This window comes from Trichomonas vaginalis, chromosome IV (assembly GCF_026262505.1).
Source record: "Trichomonas vaginalis G3 chromosome IV, whole genome shotgun sequence".
NCBI lineage: Eukaryota > Parabasalia > Trichomonadida > Trichomonadidae > Trichomonas > Trichomonas vaginalis.
Window position 1 is genome coordinate 15,440,860 of NC_067206.1, and position 18,294 is coordinate 15,459,153.

The following is an 18,294-nucleotide window of genomic DNA, read 5'->3' on the forward strand; positions in this document are numbered from 1 at the left end:
TAGACCGCAAAGCGGTGAGGGCGAAGCCCGTGAGAACGCTTATGTTTCATTGACTTTCTCCAGTAACGAGAACTTTTATGAGATAATATTGAAGAGAGATGATTTTAATATGGTGTAAATGGTAGCTTGGGCAGCTTTAGGCGCAATGGGAACAAAAGCATTAGCATTTGGAGCAAAAGCACTTGGAGCTTATGACGCAGTAAATAAAATGAGTGGAGGAAGGGTTTCGAAGACATTAGATGCAAATAAAGGAAAGATTGGAGGCTGGGTTGCAAAGAAGTTAAGATTAAATAAAATAGGGCTCATAAATAAAGCATCCAATTTGGTTGCGACTGAGTCAGAAAATGCTTTAGGAAAGGACGATGAGTTTGTAAAACACGCAAAAGACTTTAATGACCAGATGAAAGGTGAAACAATGCATTTAAATAGAGTCGATGGAACTAAAGAAAATGTTTCTTCTCCACTAGTAGTTCTTCCGTATGGTCCCTATGGAATGTATGGAAACCCTTACGAAAGACCATTTGACCCATTGACTGGTGGAAGTAACTGGTATCATTACGGACGAAGAAGAAAGACAGTCAAGTTGGAGACAGACGTGAAGAAAGCAACTAAAAAGAAACCAAGGAAGAGAGTTATAAAGCAATGAATTCAACAGGGTGAAAAAAGAGGTGAAAAAAGAGGTGAGATCTCACCACTTCACCTAAATTTATTTTTGTGCTATGTTTTCATACGTGTGAGGGTGGTGATATCATTAATTTTTAAGTTTATTTTTTATTTTATTTTTTATTTTATTTTTATATAAATGACAGAACAAAAGCAACTCATACAAATTCCACAGTATAACAAACATACATTTAAACATTTATTCTTCCTTCCTGAGTATAACATGTTCTTTACACTTCATCCTAAACCAGTTGACTATACATTGACTGTGTATAAAGATTGTCATGGTAGTTTTATAAAAACTTATGATGATGAAGGTAAGTTAACAAGACTATGCATTTCAAAACTTGAGAAACTTTATGACTTCAAGTATGACTATAATAGGGTTAACATTGACGATGAAGATATAGAAGAAAATTTATGAGAACGTTTATTTTTTCATTAGTGAGTTCGTTAGCGAAGTCGTTAGTGAGGTGAAATGGTTGCTGGCTTTGTAAATATTTAAGTTTAAGTTAGTGTTGTCGTTTGTGTTGTAAAATATACGTTAGCGATTTTGTAAAGTGTCAAATTCACATATAATGGGAAAGTAGGTGCGCAGTGCCTCCGTACACGACGAACCCATACTAACTCCTTAGTACCAATGTAATATAAATGCTCCAAAAATACCATCCCTCCTTCCAAAAGCGTAAGAACCGATAACATTTACAAAATATTAAATTTATTTTGTAAATTTTCCAAAAGCCTTAGTACCAATGTAATATAAATGCTCCAAAAATACCATCCCTCCTTCCAAAAGCGTAAGAACCGATAACATTTACAAAATATTAAATTTATTTTGTAAATTTTCCAAAAGCCTTAGTACCAATGTAATATAAATGCACTAAAAACCCAACTGCCAATAGCATGTTAATAAATAATCATCATTTTTAATGGAAATTGATTTTGGTAAGTACTCCAGGAGGTCATTTAATGTTATCTGTTCTGCTCCAAACTGAGCAAATCGATAAAAACATTCATCATTATTAATTCCTGTAATCTCTTGAAAATTTTTATTTGTGTATATATTTTCAATCTCATCACCGACAGCACCATCTTTTAAATCAAATATGAAACCAGCTTTTGAATTTGAATTAACACGAAATTCTATTGAATTAGTTTCAAAACTATAAAACATATCAACTTCATTAGGTTGAGGATATCCGGTACCTTTTAACTGTTCCTAAGATAAGATTTAATCTTTTTATTAAATGCTGTCATATCATCTCCTGTGTCTAAATCTATATAAATCTGTAAATCATATTGATGATATTATCTCTTATTACCAAAGTTATATAATTCAGTGGTTCGTCCTGCAGGAATGGTTTTTATCTGTCTTATTTCAATTGCTTTTTCGCCAGTGTTATAATCAACCCAGTGTTTAGGGTATTCATAAATGTATTCACCATTGATTATTTTAAACGGTTGTGAAAATATGTGCTCATAATAGATTTTAATACTTTTATCATTAAGACTGGGAACGGTATTAACAAAATTTCTGACTTGCATTTTTAATTATAATAAAATGAAACATTTATTTGAAGAAGTAGATGAAAAAATAAATGAAAAATCTGATAAACTCAATAGTTCATTAATTCTTCCCTTCAGTAAGGATTATCAGTTCTGTTCAAACGGTGTGTTTTCTATTGCGGAAAATGGGTTCGGGAAAGACTTTTAATTTAATTCGTCATATTTTAATTACTGAACGTTTAGGCTCTGATTCATATTATGACCAAATCATTATATCAGCAACTTCAGATTCAATGGATTCAACAGCGAAGACGTTTATGAGTAAAGTTCAGGCATCAGTAATTAAAGTTCCAGGTAGCGAATTAATTTCTTTTCTTCAACGATATATAAGAAGAAAGAAAAAATATTATGCAATAGTTGAATTTATACAATCAGGAATGCAAAAGACCTCGGAAGAAATGGAAAGAATTAATGATAAACATCATTTGAGACAGCAGGATGGTACGTATGATATGAAACGATTGACAAACTACATTCTCTCAAAACTTTCAAAATATCCTTTTAAAAAAATATCCATCAAACACTTTATTAGTTTGTGATGATTTCGCTGGTAAAGGTTTAGTTTCAAAACCAGATTCACCATTAGCTAATTTAATTACTAAAGTCAGACATTATCACATGACTGTAGCAATACTTATGCAAACGTGGAGGTTTTTAGCATTAAACATTAAACGTTTAATTACTGATTTCGTTATATTTCAAGGTTTCTCAAAATACGATATAGAATTAATTTGGAAGCAATCAGGAATAACATTACCTTTTGATGAAATCTGGGATGCTTATAAATCACTCATTTCACCACGTTCATATTTAGAAATTCATATAATGACTAATACGATTAATGTTAAAAATATACCTTGGGAAAGACCAACATTATTTTAAAGCTTTATTTTTAGATGAGGTGTTATGAATAGATTCCATCCATCTCTATCACCATTTCTGTTTATATTTTTGGTGTCATTCATGTCCACACTTTCTGGATTAGTTGGTTTTTGAGGATAAAGATTAGAATAACTGTTTTTAATTGATGGTGCTTCACCTTTTAACGCATAAACTCTATTACTTTCGGCATATTTAATATTTGAACCACCAGATCCATCATTAACGTAAATAGTAAATGGTTTATAATCGATGTTCATATTTCTACTCCTGCCTTTTGCTTTCTTATTTAATACCTCAACATCTTTATAAACTGCGCCCGTTTCAGTGAATTCAACAAGATTTTCATTTTCAAGTTTCACGTTTAAACCTTTATCAAAGATATTATTCATTTTTATAGTAATAAAAGGTGTTTATTCTCTAGAAAATGAGAAGTAAATCCATCTTAGCCGGTGCAGTGAATGTTCCAATCGAACCTACATTTAATGTTGGAAACAATAAGAATTACCGAAAAAGTGACAAAACATCAAAAACAGGGAGGGGGTCTCAATTTTTATTACTTATATTATTTTACAATATTTATATAAATACTCTTTATAATATATTTTACTATAAAATTATACCTCAAATTCAAATATTTAAAATATTATTTACATAATTATCTCAAAATTATATTTTTATATATTATTTTTCATATGTATAATCATATAATCTATATCTATGCAAATCTCATCTAAATTTTTTTTGAAACAAACCGCTACCATTTTATAATGGTCCATCTTAAATTCATCATAAATTCTGGTACATGTTAGTACCAGAGTCTTCAAATCTCAAACACTCTGGTACCAACATGTACCAGACGCGAGTTTCCAATGCCCTCGTACGATTTTCTATTAAGATCTTCTTGAATGAGAAGGTCTTCATAGAAACTCGTACGAGGGCTTCTCTTTAAATACTCTGGTACCTGCTGGTATCGGAGTCGACTTTACAGCCCTTTCCCCAATTTTGAAGCTGGGGAAAGTTTTCAAGCAATGAAAGGGAAGCTCTCGCTATGAGGTGAAAATCTAGAATTTTTACCTCATAGCGAGTAATCCTTTGTTAATTGCTTGAAAACTTTCTTCAAATTATCAAAATTTCGAGGAAAGTTTCCTTGCTTCAAAGTAGAGATGGAGCCCTTTGAGCCACTGCATATAGGTCAGTGACTCAAAATACTCCATCTCTACTAGAAATCGCCAAAATTTGGGTCGCAATCTTTGAAATGCGACGCAAGTTTGGGCAATTTCGCGAGGGACTTGCTCCATTTGGTGCATAGATTCACACTCTATGCACCAGATGGAACAATTCTTTCGCTGACAGCGGGAAACTTTGTCTGAATAGTTTAACATTCAGACAAAGTTTTCCGCTGTCAGAGAGGGAATGGAAGGGTAAGAGGTATATATTCATAATGTATACCTCTTACTCTTCCATTCCCTCAAGAAAGTTCAAAAACTTGGGTGCAATCAGAACTGATTGCACCCAAGTTTTTGAACTTTATATAAGGAATTGTTGGCTATGATGTACTGATCATGAATCAGTACATCATAGCCAACAATTCCTTCGCAAACAGTGGGAAACTTTGTCTGAATAGTTTAACATTCAGACAAAGTTTCCCGCTGTCAGGGAGGGAATTAGAGGGTGGGAGATATATAGATAGACTATAAATCTCTCACCCTTTAATTCCCTCAAGAAAGTTCAGAACTGATTGCACCCAAGTTTTTGAATTTTGTATAAGGAATTGTTGGCTATGATGTGGATAGCCGCTGCCAGACCAAATGAATTAACCGTTGTGAATAACGTTTCTGAATCTTTATTTAAAAAGATAAAATATCACGATTTTGGCTGCGTTAAAAATCAAAGAATTGATGTTTTTGTCAAAAATCTTTTAGAAGAAGTTGCACCCAATTACTTTTATCGTATTAAAAACGATTTACTTCAAACAGGTTTTATTCCTTCAATTAGAATTCGCGAGCCTCGATTGACAGATTATAAAACAAAATTGAAAAGAGAAGTTCAATCACGTTTATACCAAGTATTAAATTTTGTTCAGAATCAAGAAGCCAATTTGAATCCATTAAGATTTTTATTGGAAAATGCTGAAGAAAAACTTTCTCAAATAAATGAGAAGATACAAAATTCAATTACATATTTAAGATCGTTTGAAATTCCAAATGAATTGTTAGATACGTATATGTTAGAAATTAATGAATTTTGTTATAATTCTCCAGATTATATTTTAGAACATTTCGAAGAATTTTTAGAGGATTTCAAAGAAAAGAATAATTTAATAGACTAAAAAATTTATTATTTTTATTTATTGTGAATTTTAAATTGTCACTTTTTAAGTGTTACCCCCTATTGAAAGTGTCACTTTTTGGGTGTCACTTTTTCGGAAATTCTTATATACTCGTTTATTCTCTAGAAAATGAGAAGTAAATCCATCTTAGCCGGTGCAGTGAATGTTCCAATCGAACCTACATTTAATGTTGATTCAAGAACGACAAATAATATTATAATCAAAAATTACAGCTCCGAAAACTTGAAAGATAAAGAACCAGAACTTAAGTCGGTTAATTTATACACAGCTTCAAACACAAACGCTAACAGTGAAGTTAAGTTAGAATATCCACCTCAATTAGAGCCCATAATTTCACGTGAAGCTCAAGAAGAACTCAAAGGGTTCTCGGGCTCATTGAGCCCTAACCCTTACACAACTATTCAAACAAATCCTTCAGATAACGTAGACCATTACCTCCTTAATTTATACCAAACAATATTACTCAAAGACGATAAGAAGCTTTTGACAAATCTTATTAGTAAGAATCAAATAATTTTAACAAAGGAGGATTTAGAAAATGTTATATCAAGAATAACAGGGAAACAGTGTGTTATTGATTATTTCGACCCCGAAATCGAATGCTGCGGTCAAATGCCGGTATTTATGAAAATCGGTAATATTAGAATAATTGAAACACCAGGAACTACAGGAGTTGAGTTTAAGTATAAATATTCAAATGAATATACAAAACTTTCAACAGAATATAAACTTTGCTTGAAATATGTTTTAACGAATTAATTTAAAATTTATATTTTTATCCCTGGTTCATCATCTAGTCCATTAGCTCTTATATTAGACCAAAAATCAACTTCTATAGTCATTTGAACAGGAGCTTTAATTTCAATTGGTTCGCCTTGAAAATCAACTAATCTAAATGTCATATCTTTTAAATGGTGTGGTTGAATTTGAACCCATTTTCCTTCGTGCCTTAATAAAATCGGGAAATTAGGCATGAATACAGAAATAACGGCGTAACAGAACGATTTATATTCTATAACAGCATTTTTATTATTAACTCCTGAAATTCCTGTTACATTACTTATTTTTGATTCAACATATAAACAGTTTCCATAACATATGTAGGGTGCAGATTTCATTTCAATTATATATTTTTGATTTTCAATAGAAGATTTTAATGGTAATTCTTGATGATAAGCACCTAATAATAAACGTGCTCGATGAGTCATATCAGTAATTTTAAATTCTTTTTCGGAACTAAATTTCATTATTCCTGAATCAGTTAATTCACAGTTAAGGGCTCCGTTAAATTTTTCATCAATGAGATCCTGAATCTTTTTCTCTAACGTATCAATATCATATTTATTTCTTGCTTTAAAATGAATTTCAGTACTAATACCATCAATTTCAAATGTAATGAAATCGTTAGTATCTGTTATAACAAATGAAGCGATAGTGCTAAAATCAAGAACTGTGAAAGCTAGTGGTTCATTCTGAAGACCAAGGTTAGTTTGTAATTTTAATGTCCCGTAATCATTAGGGTCTGTACTTTGCAAATAGAACAACATTTTTGAGGGTGTACAAAACGTCCCCACTTTTTGAGAGGGACGTTTTGCAAAATTTTTTCTTTCATCCATAGAAGATTATTGGAAGATGATAGATCTATACATGATATTATATTATCTATCTACATTGTGTCCATATCAAAATTATATTGCAGGGTTTTCATTCTGGGACTCCTTCGCTTCGCTCGGAGTCCCAGAATGAAAACCCTGCTTTTTTCAAATCAAAAAACTAACTTTCGCTCTTTCAGGTCAAATCAGAAAGGCACTCCTATATAGGTGTTAGATATATTATCAAACTGAAATGAAACTTTCCAGATCTGTTTATAAAATTATTTTGCAAAACGTCCCTCTCAAAAAGTGGGAACGTTTTGCAATTTTTCAACATTTTTATAGGGTGTCCAAAGGTGCGTTTAGCACAGCGCTCTATATGAGACTATTAAAGGAGATATATGCTGATTATAAATATATAATAAAAAATATGAATATATGTATATGATGAGTATGTTGTATTTTGGCGCCATGCCGGGATATAAAATGAATTTTGAGACAAGAGGCGGTTTCGCGGGAAATTTTGGCGGGATTTTTTTCATTTTTTAATGAATCATAAAGAAAACATCCTCGCTCTTGCAAAAAAATGCAAAGACTGTAAAAAATCTACGAGACATTGGTAAAATGCTTCGGTATGGATGCTCCTAGCTATTCCACTGTAACGTATCATGTTAGGATGTATCACTTCATGAACAAAAAGGCGCCCATCATAAAAATTGACAAAAAATCGCCGGATCAAAGAAAAATCAAAGCAATTCTTCAAGCGCTAGATGAAGACCCAAGAGCATCACTCAGAAGGATAGAGGAGATGACAAAGATACCACGTACAACAGTCAGTTATTATCTGCACAATTATTTGAACTACAAACTAGCGTATACACGTTGGGTTCCGCACAACCTTAATTCAGTTCAAAAAAAATCTAGAGTCCAATCTTCGAAAGAGCTCCTCTCTATATTGGGTGTGTATCAATCCAAGAAGTTTCGCTTTTTAGTAACAGGGGACGAGTCTTGGTTTCAATATGCAACAGAAGCCAAAATCATGTGGATCCCGAAGGATGAAAATCCGCAAACATTCCCGAAGAAAAAAATTGACACACCAATGATGATGTTGTCGGTTTTTTGGGGCGTGAATGGCATCATCGCAATTGATATTCTTCAAAAACCTAATACGATGAATGCTCAGTATCTAATTGACAATGTTCTTACTCAAATTATCAATTCTGATGAGTTTGAGAAATCCAAACAACAAAAACAAAAGTTTGCAATTCATTTTGATAATTCAAGAGTTCACAAAAGTCATAAGGTAATGAATTACTTGGTGGAAAACAATGTCAAAGTTGTTCCAAACCCAATTTATTCACCTGATATTGCACCCTCTGACTTTTATTTATTCGGCACGCTGAACATTATATATCATGGAAAGAATATGAAAAATTCATTCCAATATTAACGCCATGTACAATGTCTTTTATTAAAAATGGTGAAATTATTGAAAAAGATAACACAACAGTATATAGGTCTGTTTATGAAGCATTAGAATATATGTTGAATTATAATCCCGAAAGATTTGATCCAAGCACTACGCCATGTGCAATGCCCTTTATTAAGGATGGTGAAATCGTAAGGGTTCCGAATTCAACGGTTTATACAGCTGTTCAAAACAGTTTACAAAACATTTTAGCGAATATCTTTAATTCAGAAACTACAGAAATAAAATTACCGTATATAACAGATGCTAAAGAAATTAAATCAAAAACAACAACATTATTTACATCACTTAATGATTTAATGACTTATATAATTAATACTCCTTCACCGACTTCGGCATTTGACCCTAACTCGACGGTTTGCAGTGTACCTTTCATTAACGACAGTTCATTAATTGAATTAAGGGATTCAACAGTTAATGAATCATTAAAGGCTTCATTAATGAAAATCATTGATTTTAACTCATTCATGAATTCATATAATTCATTCATTAATGTTTCATACACTTCTAAAGAAAGTGAGCCAAAAACTATTGATAAAGCGGTGTATGAAATAAAAGCATCAATGACGAAATTGAATTCGTTAACTTTTGACGGTGATAGTTCCGTTAACAGCATGACATCAGGAAAAACGATTTTAACGAAAGAATATTTAAAATCTCATGTTAGTGAGTTCGCTGAAATTGAAAAAGAAGGTGGAATTAAGTTCGATCCACTGGGTTTCATTTTCGACTTAGCGAATGCGGGCGTTAGTTTCACTGAATGGACAACTATACAGAGTGAAATAAATGCAATATGGACGTTTTTGGGGTCGAAAGCGGGAATGGGTGAGCTTGTAGATGCTGCAAGAATATTAGGTGAAACGGAAAATTTTGTAGATGGTTTTAATAGACTTGTTTCAAATGTTTTAACAAACACAAAGAAATTATTTAGATATACCGTACATAACGGACAGATTTTCGAACAGGTAGCAACTAACCCTCCGGTTATGGCTGCGTTGATGGTGGCTAGAGACATAAACGAAGAGGAAGAAACAGAGGAACAACAGAGCCCAACGGGCTCAGAGCCACATAGTGGCGAGGATACGGGTCAGGTTATTCGAGACATTAAAAACGTGTATCCTGAAGTTATTGATTTATTTAGAGGTGTTAATGATTCGATTTCAAATCATTCTATAACCCTTGATGAAGAGAATAAATTAACAGATTATATATTCGTCATTATTGCAGAACTAATGAAGAGAATAAATGAAAAAGGTATAGCTGATATCATTAATGTCAGCGATGTAATGATGAAAAGAAATTTTGACTCATTATTTACAGAACCGAAAACAGAATATAGTCTTTATGATGTAATTACTGAATTAATGAAAAAAATTAATGATAATAAGAGTTCTGGCGGAAGGGTTGAATTAGAAGTGAATGATGTTAATGAGAAATTAGATAGTAAAGCAGATAAAAACCATGTTCATTATATAAGTTCAGATGAACAGATTATAACGGACTATCATGGATATTTAACACAGGATAGAGAAGTGAATACGAAAGATGTTAATGAAAGAAGATATAAATTCATTCGTGCTGAAGGTTATGACATAAGATGTGTTATAAATTATGATACAACAGGTAAAGCACCAGAAGCATTTGATTATAACGATGAAATTTATGCTTCATACTTCTTTGTTAACGATGTATTAGTTGAACCAAGATTTACTTTGATGGTTAAGTCAAAAATAACTGTTGAAGATGCGATTAAAAATAAAGCTGATGTAAATCATATGCATCCTGAGTTAAATCAAGAAATAGTAAACTTAAGGCGTGATTTAATAACAGAACATAACGACATAAATTCACTTCAAACTTCTTTAGACAGTAAAGCAGAGAAAAATCATACGCATGAATCCTTCACAACTGTTAGAGCAGACGACATAATACTGAACTTTGACCTTGGTTCAAGTGCACCTTTAGAGAATCCAAGCACTAGCGTAAAAGACACGCTTAGCAGTTTAGAAAGTAAATGTACGAATATCGAAGGTCATGTCAGAAACTTTGAAGCATATGAACTACCAGCCCTTTTAGATAAAAAAGCAGATAAAGAACATACACATGAATTCTTCACAACTATTAGAGCTGATGAGATAATATTGAATTGGGCTATTGCTTCATCAAGCATGCGTGATGAAGATATGTGCACTAACCTAAGAGATATGGTTGTTGATTTAGCCAATAAAACCGACAAAATATATGTAGATGAAGAATTAAATCATTATGATACAAAAGCAATGAGTTATACAGAAGAAGCAAAGGAATGGGTAGATGAAAATTATGTGAAGAAGTCAGAAGTAAATGATGCAGTTAATGGTAAAATTAATGAAAGATTTTCGAATATCGATTCAATAACAGTTAATGATATTCAATTACATCATCAATTACCGGTCAAAAGAATGTGGAATATAATAATCTCATTAACATTCTCGATGGTTTCGATGAATTTAGAACTAATGCAACAAATGCAATTGCAAGCATGAAAAATGAAATATTGCAAACCATATATCCTATCGGTGCTTTATATACATCAATGAATTCAACAAATCCCGCAAGTGTTTTAGGTTTTGGTACATGGCAGCAGATTGTAGATAAATTCTTATACTGTACTAATTCATCAAATCAAACAGGAGGTTCAAAGAAAATTTTAGAAGCAAACCTTCCACCGCATAAGCATACAGGAACTACAAACACAACAGGTAATCATTCACATTCAATAACAAAAAGAGGTTATACAAATCTTGCAGCAGGTTCGGATAGACAGGGAATGAATAGATATGATATTTCAAGTGACCCAGTAGATTCAAGCGCAGGTATTTTATGTGGAACCGCAGGAAATCATTCACACACTTTCACAACAAATTCAACAGGTTCGGGTGCAGATTATATGCCACCTTATATGACAGTTTATGCATGGGTTAGAACAGCTTAAAATTTACTAAATTTATTTTTACATAAATGATTTTAAAAGAAGTATTCGAATCATCACTGTGGAGGTCATTTAAAAAATTCTATGAAGCTGCAAAGAATGCGGAATTTAATGATAGAACAGAAATTAAGAGATTTTGTGATGAAAATATAGTTCATCAGGTTAAAGTTAATCCATACGACTACTACCTTCCCATTTATTCTAAAACCCATGATGCATATCAATTTGATACACTCGTTCAGAGTAAGAAAGGAAGAAAGCCACCATTTTTGATTTTCATTAATGTTAATACTCGAAAAGCTTTTGCGTATATAATGAAAAATAAAGGAACAAAAGAAGTTTTAAGAGTTTTGCAGACGTTCGTGGCAGAACATCATCCTACTTCATTAACTTCAGACCAGGATTCAGCATACCTCAGTAATGAAATTACAGAATTTTTGATTAAACATAACGTTACTCATTACACGACTGAAGACCATAACCATAATATTTTAGGTATCATTAATCGTTTCATTCGAACGCTCAGAGATTTAAATAAAGAAAGAGATTTTACGGAGGAGTCAATGAATAAAGTCATTAATGTTTATAATAAATCAACTCATAACAGCACAGGATTTAAACCAAACGAAATGACTTCAAAAGAGGAGGATGAATACATAAAACAAAAGAGAATGTTAACGGAGGAAAGAAGAAGTTCATCATTACTGCCAGGAACTAAAGTATAGATCTGCAATTTTCCCAAATGAATGGGGTGGATAAGATCCCAGCCCTATCGTCATCCCAGTGTCAATTTTACAAAAAAAATTCTTAATAAAAAATTTTTATTAAAAAATTCTTATCTTTTTTCATTGAAATTTAAATAATATAAAATAAATTTGGCTGTAAAAACCATCAATTATTATAATTCTTATCGAAACACATGTAGAAAAACACTTATCTTTTATACTCTTTCTATTTGAAACCTGTTTAGTTCAGTAATTAATAATAAAAATTGTGAAAATAGTGACTATTTAACTAAAAATATATTAAATGATGTAATAATGAGATATACATATATTTTTACGAATTATAATTAGAAATTATTCTGGTCTGGGAATCCCAACCCAAAATCATTGAAAATTTGAATATATGGGATGGGCTCCCCATCCCAAAACTATATTGAAATTTTTGAATTGATAATAAATGTATCTATATCTAAGGTATATTAGAGAATTTTTTAAAATTATGCATTAAAAAATTGAATTTATTCAAAACAAATTGAGAATAAAAATGCTTAAGTAATCACTTCATTATTTCAACAATGATTGATGCAGTACCGACGTACTATAAAGACATTGAGGTCGGTACTAAGCATCAGTATCTTAGATATAAAAAACCAGGCGACAAGTACGGAAAATATTATGTTAAATGCAATGAACTAGTAAAGCGTCCTGACGGAACTATATGCCACTGTGCAATGGAAGAAATGCGTGAGGATCATTTCAAAAAATGGATCCAAAACAAACGGCACATATGCACACCAGGAGAAGTAGCATCACAACAAACAATCGATCAATACTATCAAAACGTCCCAGCAACAGGGCTTACACCTATATCGTTAGGGGATATCTATGAACAGCTTGCTACATTTACTGGAAGATTTAACTTGGCTCTGAATACCTTCTCAAGCCCAGAGTTTACAAAGCTAGTTAAAACCATTATAATGTATACTGCAGACTCGATGATATTGAAGTTCCCACAGTTACACAATGTTAACATCAATGTTGATAAACTAGCTTCTCAAATATACCAGCCTATTTCAACTGACAAACTAAGGCAAACAATGATACAAATTGCAAATTCAATCCATGTTGCAAAAGTTGATGAGTTTGCTAAGCTTGCCTGTACCTGTGTTGCCATTGATGAGGGGAAGACTCAGCAGTTTCACAATCTGGACTTCTCCCTCACAAATCCTCTGCAAAGCAAGCGGCCCTATCCTGTTGAGTCAATCCAAATGAATGGTGGAACATCTGAAGATTATATCCACTCGCTTACTCAAGGATTTAACAGAATCTTCATTAGAGATGTTAAGATCAGCAGTGTAGTTTGCGATGGCAATAAAGCGCAATTGAAATGTTTTCAGAAAGGATGGAATCAATCGTTCTACAACTCAAATGACCCAAGGTTATTCAAAATCTTGTTTATCCCGTGTTTATGCCACAGGATTCATAATTGTTATCAATATATGACAACAAAAGACGTAGCATTAGGAGCAATTGTGAAACATATCCACGAAATATCAGCTCTTTGTAGAATCCATGTTGAAGACATCGGAGCTCTCTGTCCAAAGCATGTATCCACCAGGTGGATCTATGATTATAATATTTGTATGTTTATTATCAAGTATCAAGACAAAATTTCAAGATATACGCGTATTGATATTGAAAACATCAAGTTCTTAAGAGACTGCTTGGCAATTCTCAAGAAGCTTATTTCCACGTTCGAATCAGATAAAACCAAGATATCTGATTGCTACGTATGGCTTTGCAAGGGTATTGAAGCACTCCAATACCTTTCCAGCAGCAACAACAATCCTTTTGCTGGAATCCTTTCAAGATCGTTGTTGAACTATACCCTTGGATCGGACTTTGGAGGTCTTTGGTGCTTAGCCTTCGCTTTTACACCGAAAGGTAGGTATTATTTCAACCAAAAATTCGTCCACGGAGCGCAGATCAACGAATCTCCGGCAATTAATTCATTTGATATTACAAACGTAAACTTTCGTTAATCCAGTAGAAGACATTTAATCTATCTATATGGACTCTATCTTTGAAGAAGGTTCGACTGAAGTTTCTCTTGATATGGTTGAGGAGGGATCAATTCGTCAGGTAACTGCTACAATTGACCCTCCTATGCTTGATCTCGCAGATGTAACATCTAGTTCAAATCAGCCGGTTAACCATTTTGTTGCAGCTAGGCAGTATCTCAAAAGTATTTTGGAACAATTTCGTATTCCGGGTCAAACATAACAGATATTATTACACTATTTAACACGTATATTAATAGTGATAATGATATCTTCTCTGATGATATGATTCAAGAACGTCAAGAATACGGTTGGGAAGAAATCTCTCATAGAGATGGCAATGTATCAATCTTTGCAGATATCGCCCTTCGTGTTATCTCCGCTTCACCTTCAGAAGCAACATGTGAGAGAACAATAAAAGACCAAAGATTGATACTAAATTTGAAAAGATTACGTTCTCACAAAATTTTATTAGATAGCCGAGAAATTTTAATGGCTACAAAATAAATATCTATATTTATTATTAAAAATTGTTTTATATTTTATATGTTCAATATTTATCTCATATAAAAATTTGAAATACTTAATCAAAATTTCTATGTGTTTGTTTGAAAGAGATCGATAGCAATTCATATATCTTTTGAATTTGCTAATTGTGGTGATGGTACTATTATTATTAATTTTTTATTTTTATTTTTATTTTTTTTTTATTTTTTATTTTTTTTTGATAATATACTATTTAGATTTATACATTCATTCAATATTATGAAATAAATATTTCTAAATTGATCTGATTAATTTTTCATTAAAGTTTATATTATCACCAAATCAATTTTCGAACCCTTAGAGTCATAGTTCAATGGTAAGAGTCATAGTATAATCGTAAAGTCCATTGGTTCGAATCAAGGGGATTTTCACACTTTTTTCTTTTTTAAAATTTCAGAGGTTTATTTTTAAGGTTCTCGCTGGCGACCCCCCGTTCGTCGAAAAAAAAAAATTGATTTTTGCTGGCGACCCCCCAATCACCAATTTTTTTTCGACGAACGTGGGGGTCGCCAGCGAGAACCTTAAAAAAACAGAATCCCAAAAAAGTGACATTTTGGGTGTATCGTCTATCCCAGGGATAGAAAAATGACTTCACCTTGGATCTATAAACTAAAGTTAGAATCATTCTTGAACATAAACCACATGAAAAGGTAAGAAATCAGTTAAGTGATGATTATTATATCGTTGATTCCTCACAGGGTAATGGTTATTTAATTAAAGCGGCTGATCATTCAGTGGCGTTTTATCCACGATTTCGATTAGTTGAAAGCGAAAATGGAAGATTAGCTAAGACGGTTGATGAAGCGAAAAGAGGTATAGTTAATAAAATTGTGAGTTATGATGAAGACAAAGATGAATACACTGTCGTTTATGATGGAGGCGTGGATGATAAAATTCCTTCTAGAAATTTGAGAGAATCGAACCCTACACATTTATCGGAACTCGAAATGGATTACTGGAAGGATAAAAATAAGCCAAAATTAATCAAAAAATTTTTATGAACTAAATATATTTTATGTCTGAAGTTAATTAGGTAATAATGTAGCGGATGAAATACAGAAATATATTTTATCGTTAATGTTTCGTAAATGTTTTCATAAATACTGTAAATTTACACCAAAAATATTTTTAGTTGAAAAGGGTATATCTAACCCGATATCTACCCTCATTTCTACCCTAATGACTTTTCATGAATTTTATATATTAATGTTTTCGTTAAGCCACTTTGTGCCGTCAGTCAGTTAGTCAATGAAATTTACGTCAAAAATATTTTTAGTTGAAAAGGGTAGATCTAACCCGATTTATACCCTCATTTTTACCCTCATGAATTTTCATGAATTTTCACAAAATAAAAAATAAAGTTAGTTTTATTTTATTTTTAACTTTTTATATAAATATAAATACATGTCATTTAAAGCACAAACATTCACGAATAAATCTAATGGTGAAACATTCACAAAAGGAACTTACAATGGTATAGAAGTCTTACGTAGAGATAAGGATGGCTACATTAATGCAACAAAGATGGCAAGAGAAGCTGGAAAGTTAAATCATCTCAACAGATTCCTCAAAAGTGTTAAGATGGAGGTATCGTGCTGAACCGTTGGGAAAAATTGAATACCCGAGGTTCAGCATACATATAAAAATGAAAAACTTAGAGCCTATGGTTAAGCAGGAAGATAGAGGGTACATATGAGATTATCCTCAGTAACTCTCAGGCAAATCTGAGTTTTTGGTCAGATATATAAGATTATTGTGAACGAAAAATTATCTAATATAGACCTAATTGTCATGTGCGCATATAGGAAACAATAAGAATTACCGAAAAAGTGACAAAACATCAAAAACAGGGAGGGGGTCTCAATTTTTATTACTTATATTATTTTACAATATTTATATAAATACTCTTTATAATATATTTTACTATAAAATTATACCTCAAATTCAAATATTTAAAATATTATTTACATAATTATCTCAAAATTATATTTTTATATATTATTTTTCATATGTATAAATCATATAATCTATATCTATGCAAATCTCATCTAAAATTTTTTGAAACAAACCGCTACCATTTTATAATGGTCCATCTTAAATTCATCATAAATTCTGGTACATGTTAGTACCAGAGTCTTCAAATCTCAAACACTCTGGTACCAACATGTACCAGACGTGAGTTTCCAATGCCCTCGTACGATTTTCTATTAAGATCTTCTTGAATGAGAAGGTCTTCATAGAAACTCGTACGAGGGCTTCTCTTTTAAATACTCTGGTACCTGCTGGTATCGGAGTCGACTTTACAGCCCTTTCCCCAATTTTGAAGCTGGGGAAAGTTTTCAAGCAATGAAAGGGAAGCTCTCGCTATGAGGTGAAAATCTAGAATTTTTACCTCATAGCGAGTAATCCTTTGTTAATTGCTTGAAAACTTTCTTCAAATTATCAAAATTTCGAGGAAAGTTTCCTTGCTTCAAAGTAGAGATGGAGCCCTTTGAGCCACTGCATATAGGTCAGTGACTCAAAATACTCCATCTCTACTAGAAATCGCCAAAATTTGGGTCGCAATCTTTGAAATGCGACGCAAGTTTGGGCAATTTCGCGAGGGACTTGCTCCATTTGGTGCATAGATTCACACTCTATGCACCAGATGGAACAATTCTTTCGCTGACAGCGGGAAACTTTGTCTGAATAGTTTAACATTCAGACAAAGTTTTCCGCTGTCAGAGAGGGAATGGAAGGGTAAGAGGTATATATTCATAATGTATACCTCTTACTCTTCCATTCCCTCAAGAAAGTTCAAAAACTTGGGTGCAATCAGTTCTGATTGCACCCAAGTTTTTGAACTTTATATAAGGAATTGTTGGCTATGATGTACTGATCATGAATCAGTACATCATAGCCAACAATTCCTTCGCAAACAGTGGGAAACTTTGTCTGAATAGTTTAACATTCAGACAAAATTTCCCGCTGTCAGGGAGGGAATTAGAGGGTGGGAGATATATAGATAGACTATAAATCTCTCACCCTTTAATTCCCTCAAGAAAGTTCAAAAACTTGGGTGCAATCAGTTCTGATTGCACCCAAGTTTTTGAATTTTGTATAAGGAATTGTTGGCTATGATGTGGATAGCCGCTGCCAGACCAAATGAATTAACCGTTGTGAATAACGTTTCTGAATCTTTATTTAAAAAGATAAAATATCACGATTTTGGCTGCGTTAAAAATCAAAGAATTGATGTTTTTGTCAAAAATCTTTTAGAAGAAGTTGCACCCAATTACTTTTATCGTATTAAAAACGATTTACTTCAAACAGGTTTTATTCCTTCAATTAGAATTTGCGAGCCTCGATTGACAGATTATAAAACAAAATTGAAAAGAGAAGTTCAATCACGTTTATACCAAGTATTAAATTTTGTTCAGAATCAAGAAGCCAATTTGAATCCATTAAGAT

The 18,294-nt window shown here is 32.3% G+C and overlaps 7 protein-coding genes and 2 pseudogenes across 9 annotated transcripts, besides 10 other annotated features; 7 read left to right on the forward strand and 2 right to left on the reverse strand.

Annotated features, from left to right (window-relative positions):
• Positions 1–1,292: part of a mobile genetic element that runs on past the window's edge.
• Positions 119–646, forward strand: TVAGG3_0099220 (protein of unknown function, DUF4107 family; the record flags this gene model as incomplete). Its single annotated transcript, XM_001282655.1, has 1 exon — positions 119–646. The coding sequence occupies one exon, from the start codon at positions 119–121 to the stop codon at positions 644–646; it is 528 nt and encodes a 175-aa protein (XP_001282656.1).
• Positions 647–1,292: a terminal%2Cinverted (terminal inverted repeat of Maverick-1C transposon ID:TVAGG3_0099010).
• Positions 1,293–1,566: 274 nt separating this feature from the next.
• Positions 1,567–12,235: a mobile genetic element.
• Positions 3,108–3,500, reverse strand: TVAGG3_0099240 (uncharacterized protein; the record flags this gene model as incomplete). The annotated part of the gene is made up of 1 exon (XM_001293172.1): positions 3,108–3,500. One exon carries the CDS (start codon positions 3,498–3,500, stop codon positions 3,108–3,110), a length of 393 nt encoding a protein of 130 aa, XP_001293173.1.
• Positions 3,600–3,627: a terminal%2Cinverted (terminal inverted repeat of MuDR-2B_TvMULE3 transposon ID:TVAGG3_0099250).
• Positions 3,600–5,553: a mobile genetic element.
• Positions 5,524–5,553: a terminal%2Cinverted (terminal inverted repeat of MuDR-2B_TvMULE3 transposon ID:TVAGG3_0099250).
• Positions 5,570–6,220, forward strand: TVAGG3_0099260 (uncharacterized protein; the record flags this gene model as incomplete). Its single annotated transcript, XM_051222743.1, has 1 exon — positions 5,570–6,220. The coding sequence occupies one exon, from the start codon at positions 5,570–5,572 to the stop codon at positions 6,218–6,220; it is 651 nt and encodes a 216-aa protein (XP_051107729.1).
• On the reverse strand, positions 6,229–7,008 carry TVAGG3_0099270 (uncharacterized protein; the record flags this gene model as incomplete). Its single annotated transcript, XM_051222744.1, has 1 exon — positions 6,229–7,008. One exon carries the CDS (start codon positions 7,006–7,008, stop codon positions 6,229–6,231), a length of 780 nt encoding a protein of 259 aa, XP_051107730.1.
• Positions 7,396–7,423: a terminal%2Cinverted (terminal inverted repeat of Mariner transposon ID:TVAGG3_0099280).
• Positions 7,396–8,457: a mobile genetic element.
• On the forward strand, positions 7,492–8,457 carry TVAGG3_0099290 (annotated as a pseudogene). The gene has a single exon. A coding segment is annotated over exon 1 (966 nt).
• TVAGG3_0099300 (keratin-associated protein family) lies at positions 8,515–11,067 on the forward strand (the record flags this gene model as incomplete). The annotated part of the gene is made up of 1 exon (XM_051222745.1): positions 8,515–11,067. The coding sequence occupies one exon, from the start codon at positions 8,515–8,517 to the stop codon at positions 11,065–11,067; it is 2,553 nt and encodes an 850-aa protein (XP_051107731.1).
• Positions 12,236–12,813: 578 nt separating the features above from the next.
• TVAGG3_0099310 (uncharacterized protein) lies at positions 12,814–13,109 on the forward strand (the record flags this gene model as incomplete). Its single annotated transcript, XM_001291080.2, has 1 exon — positions 12,814–13,109. A coding segment is annotated over one exon (296 nt), but the record flags the coding sequence as incomplete, so codon positions are not given.
• A 628-nt stretch (positions 13,110–13,737) lies between these two features.
• TVAGG3_0099320 lies at positions 13,738–14,805 on the forward strand (annotated as a pseudogene). Its single transcript has one exon. A coding segment is annotated over exon 1 (1,068 nt).
• Positions 14,806–16,248: 1,443 nt separating this feature from the next.
• Positions 16,249–16,443, forward strand: TVAGG3_0099330 (DNA-binding domain of Mlu1-box binding protein MBP1 family; the record flags this gene model as incomplete). The annotated part of the gene is made up of 1 exon (XM_001300741.1): positions 16,249–16,443. One exon carries the CDS (start codon positions 16,249–16,251, stop codon positions 16,441–16,443), a length of 195 nt encoding a protein of 64 aa, XP_001300742.1.
• A 206-nt stretch (positions 16,444–16,649) lies between these two features.
• Positions 16,650–16,677: a terminal%2Cinverted (terminal inverted repeat of MuDR-2B_TvMULE3 transposon ID:TVAGG3_0099340).
• Positions 16,650–18,294: part of a mobile genetic element that runs on past the window's edge.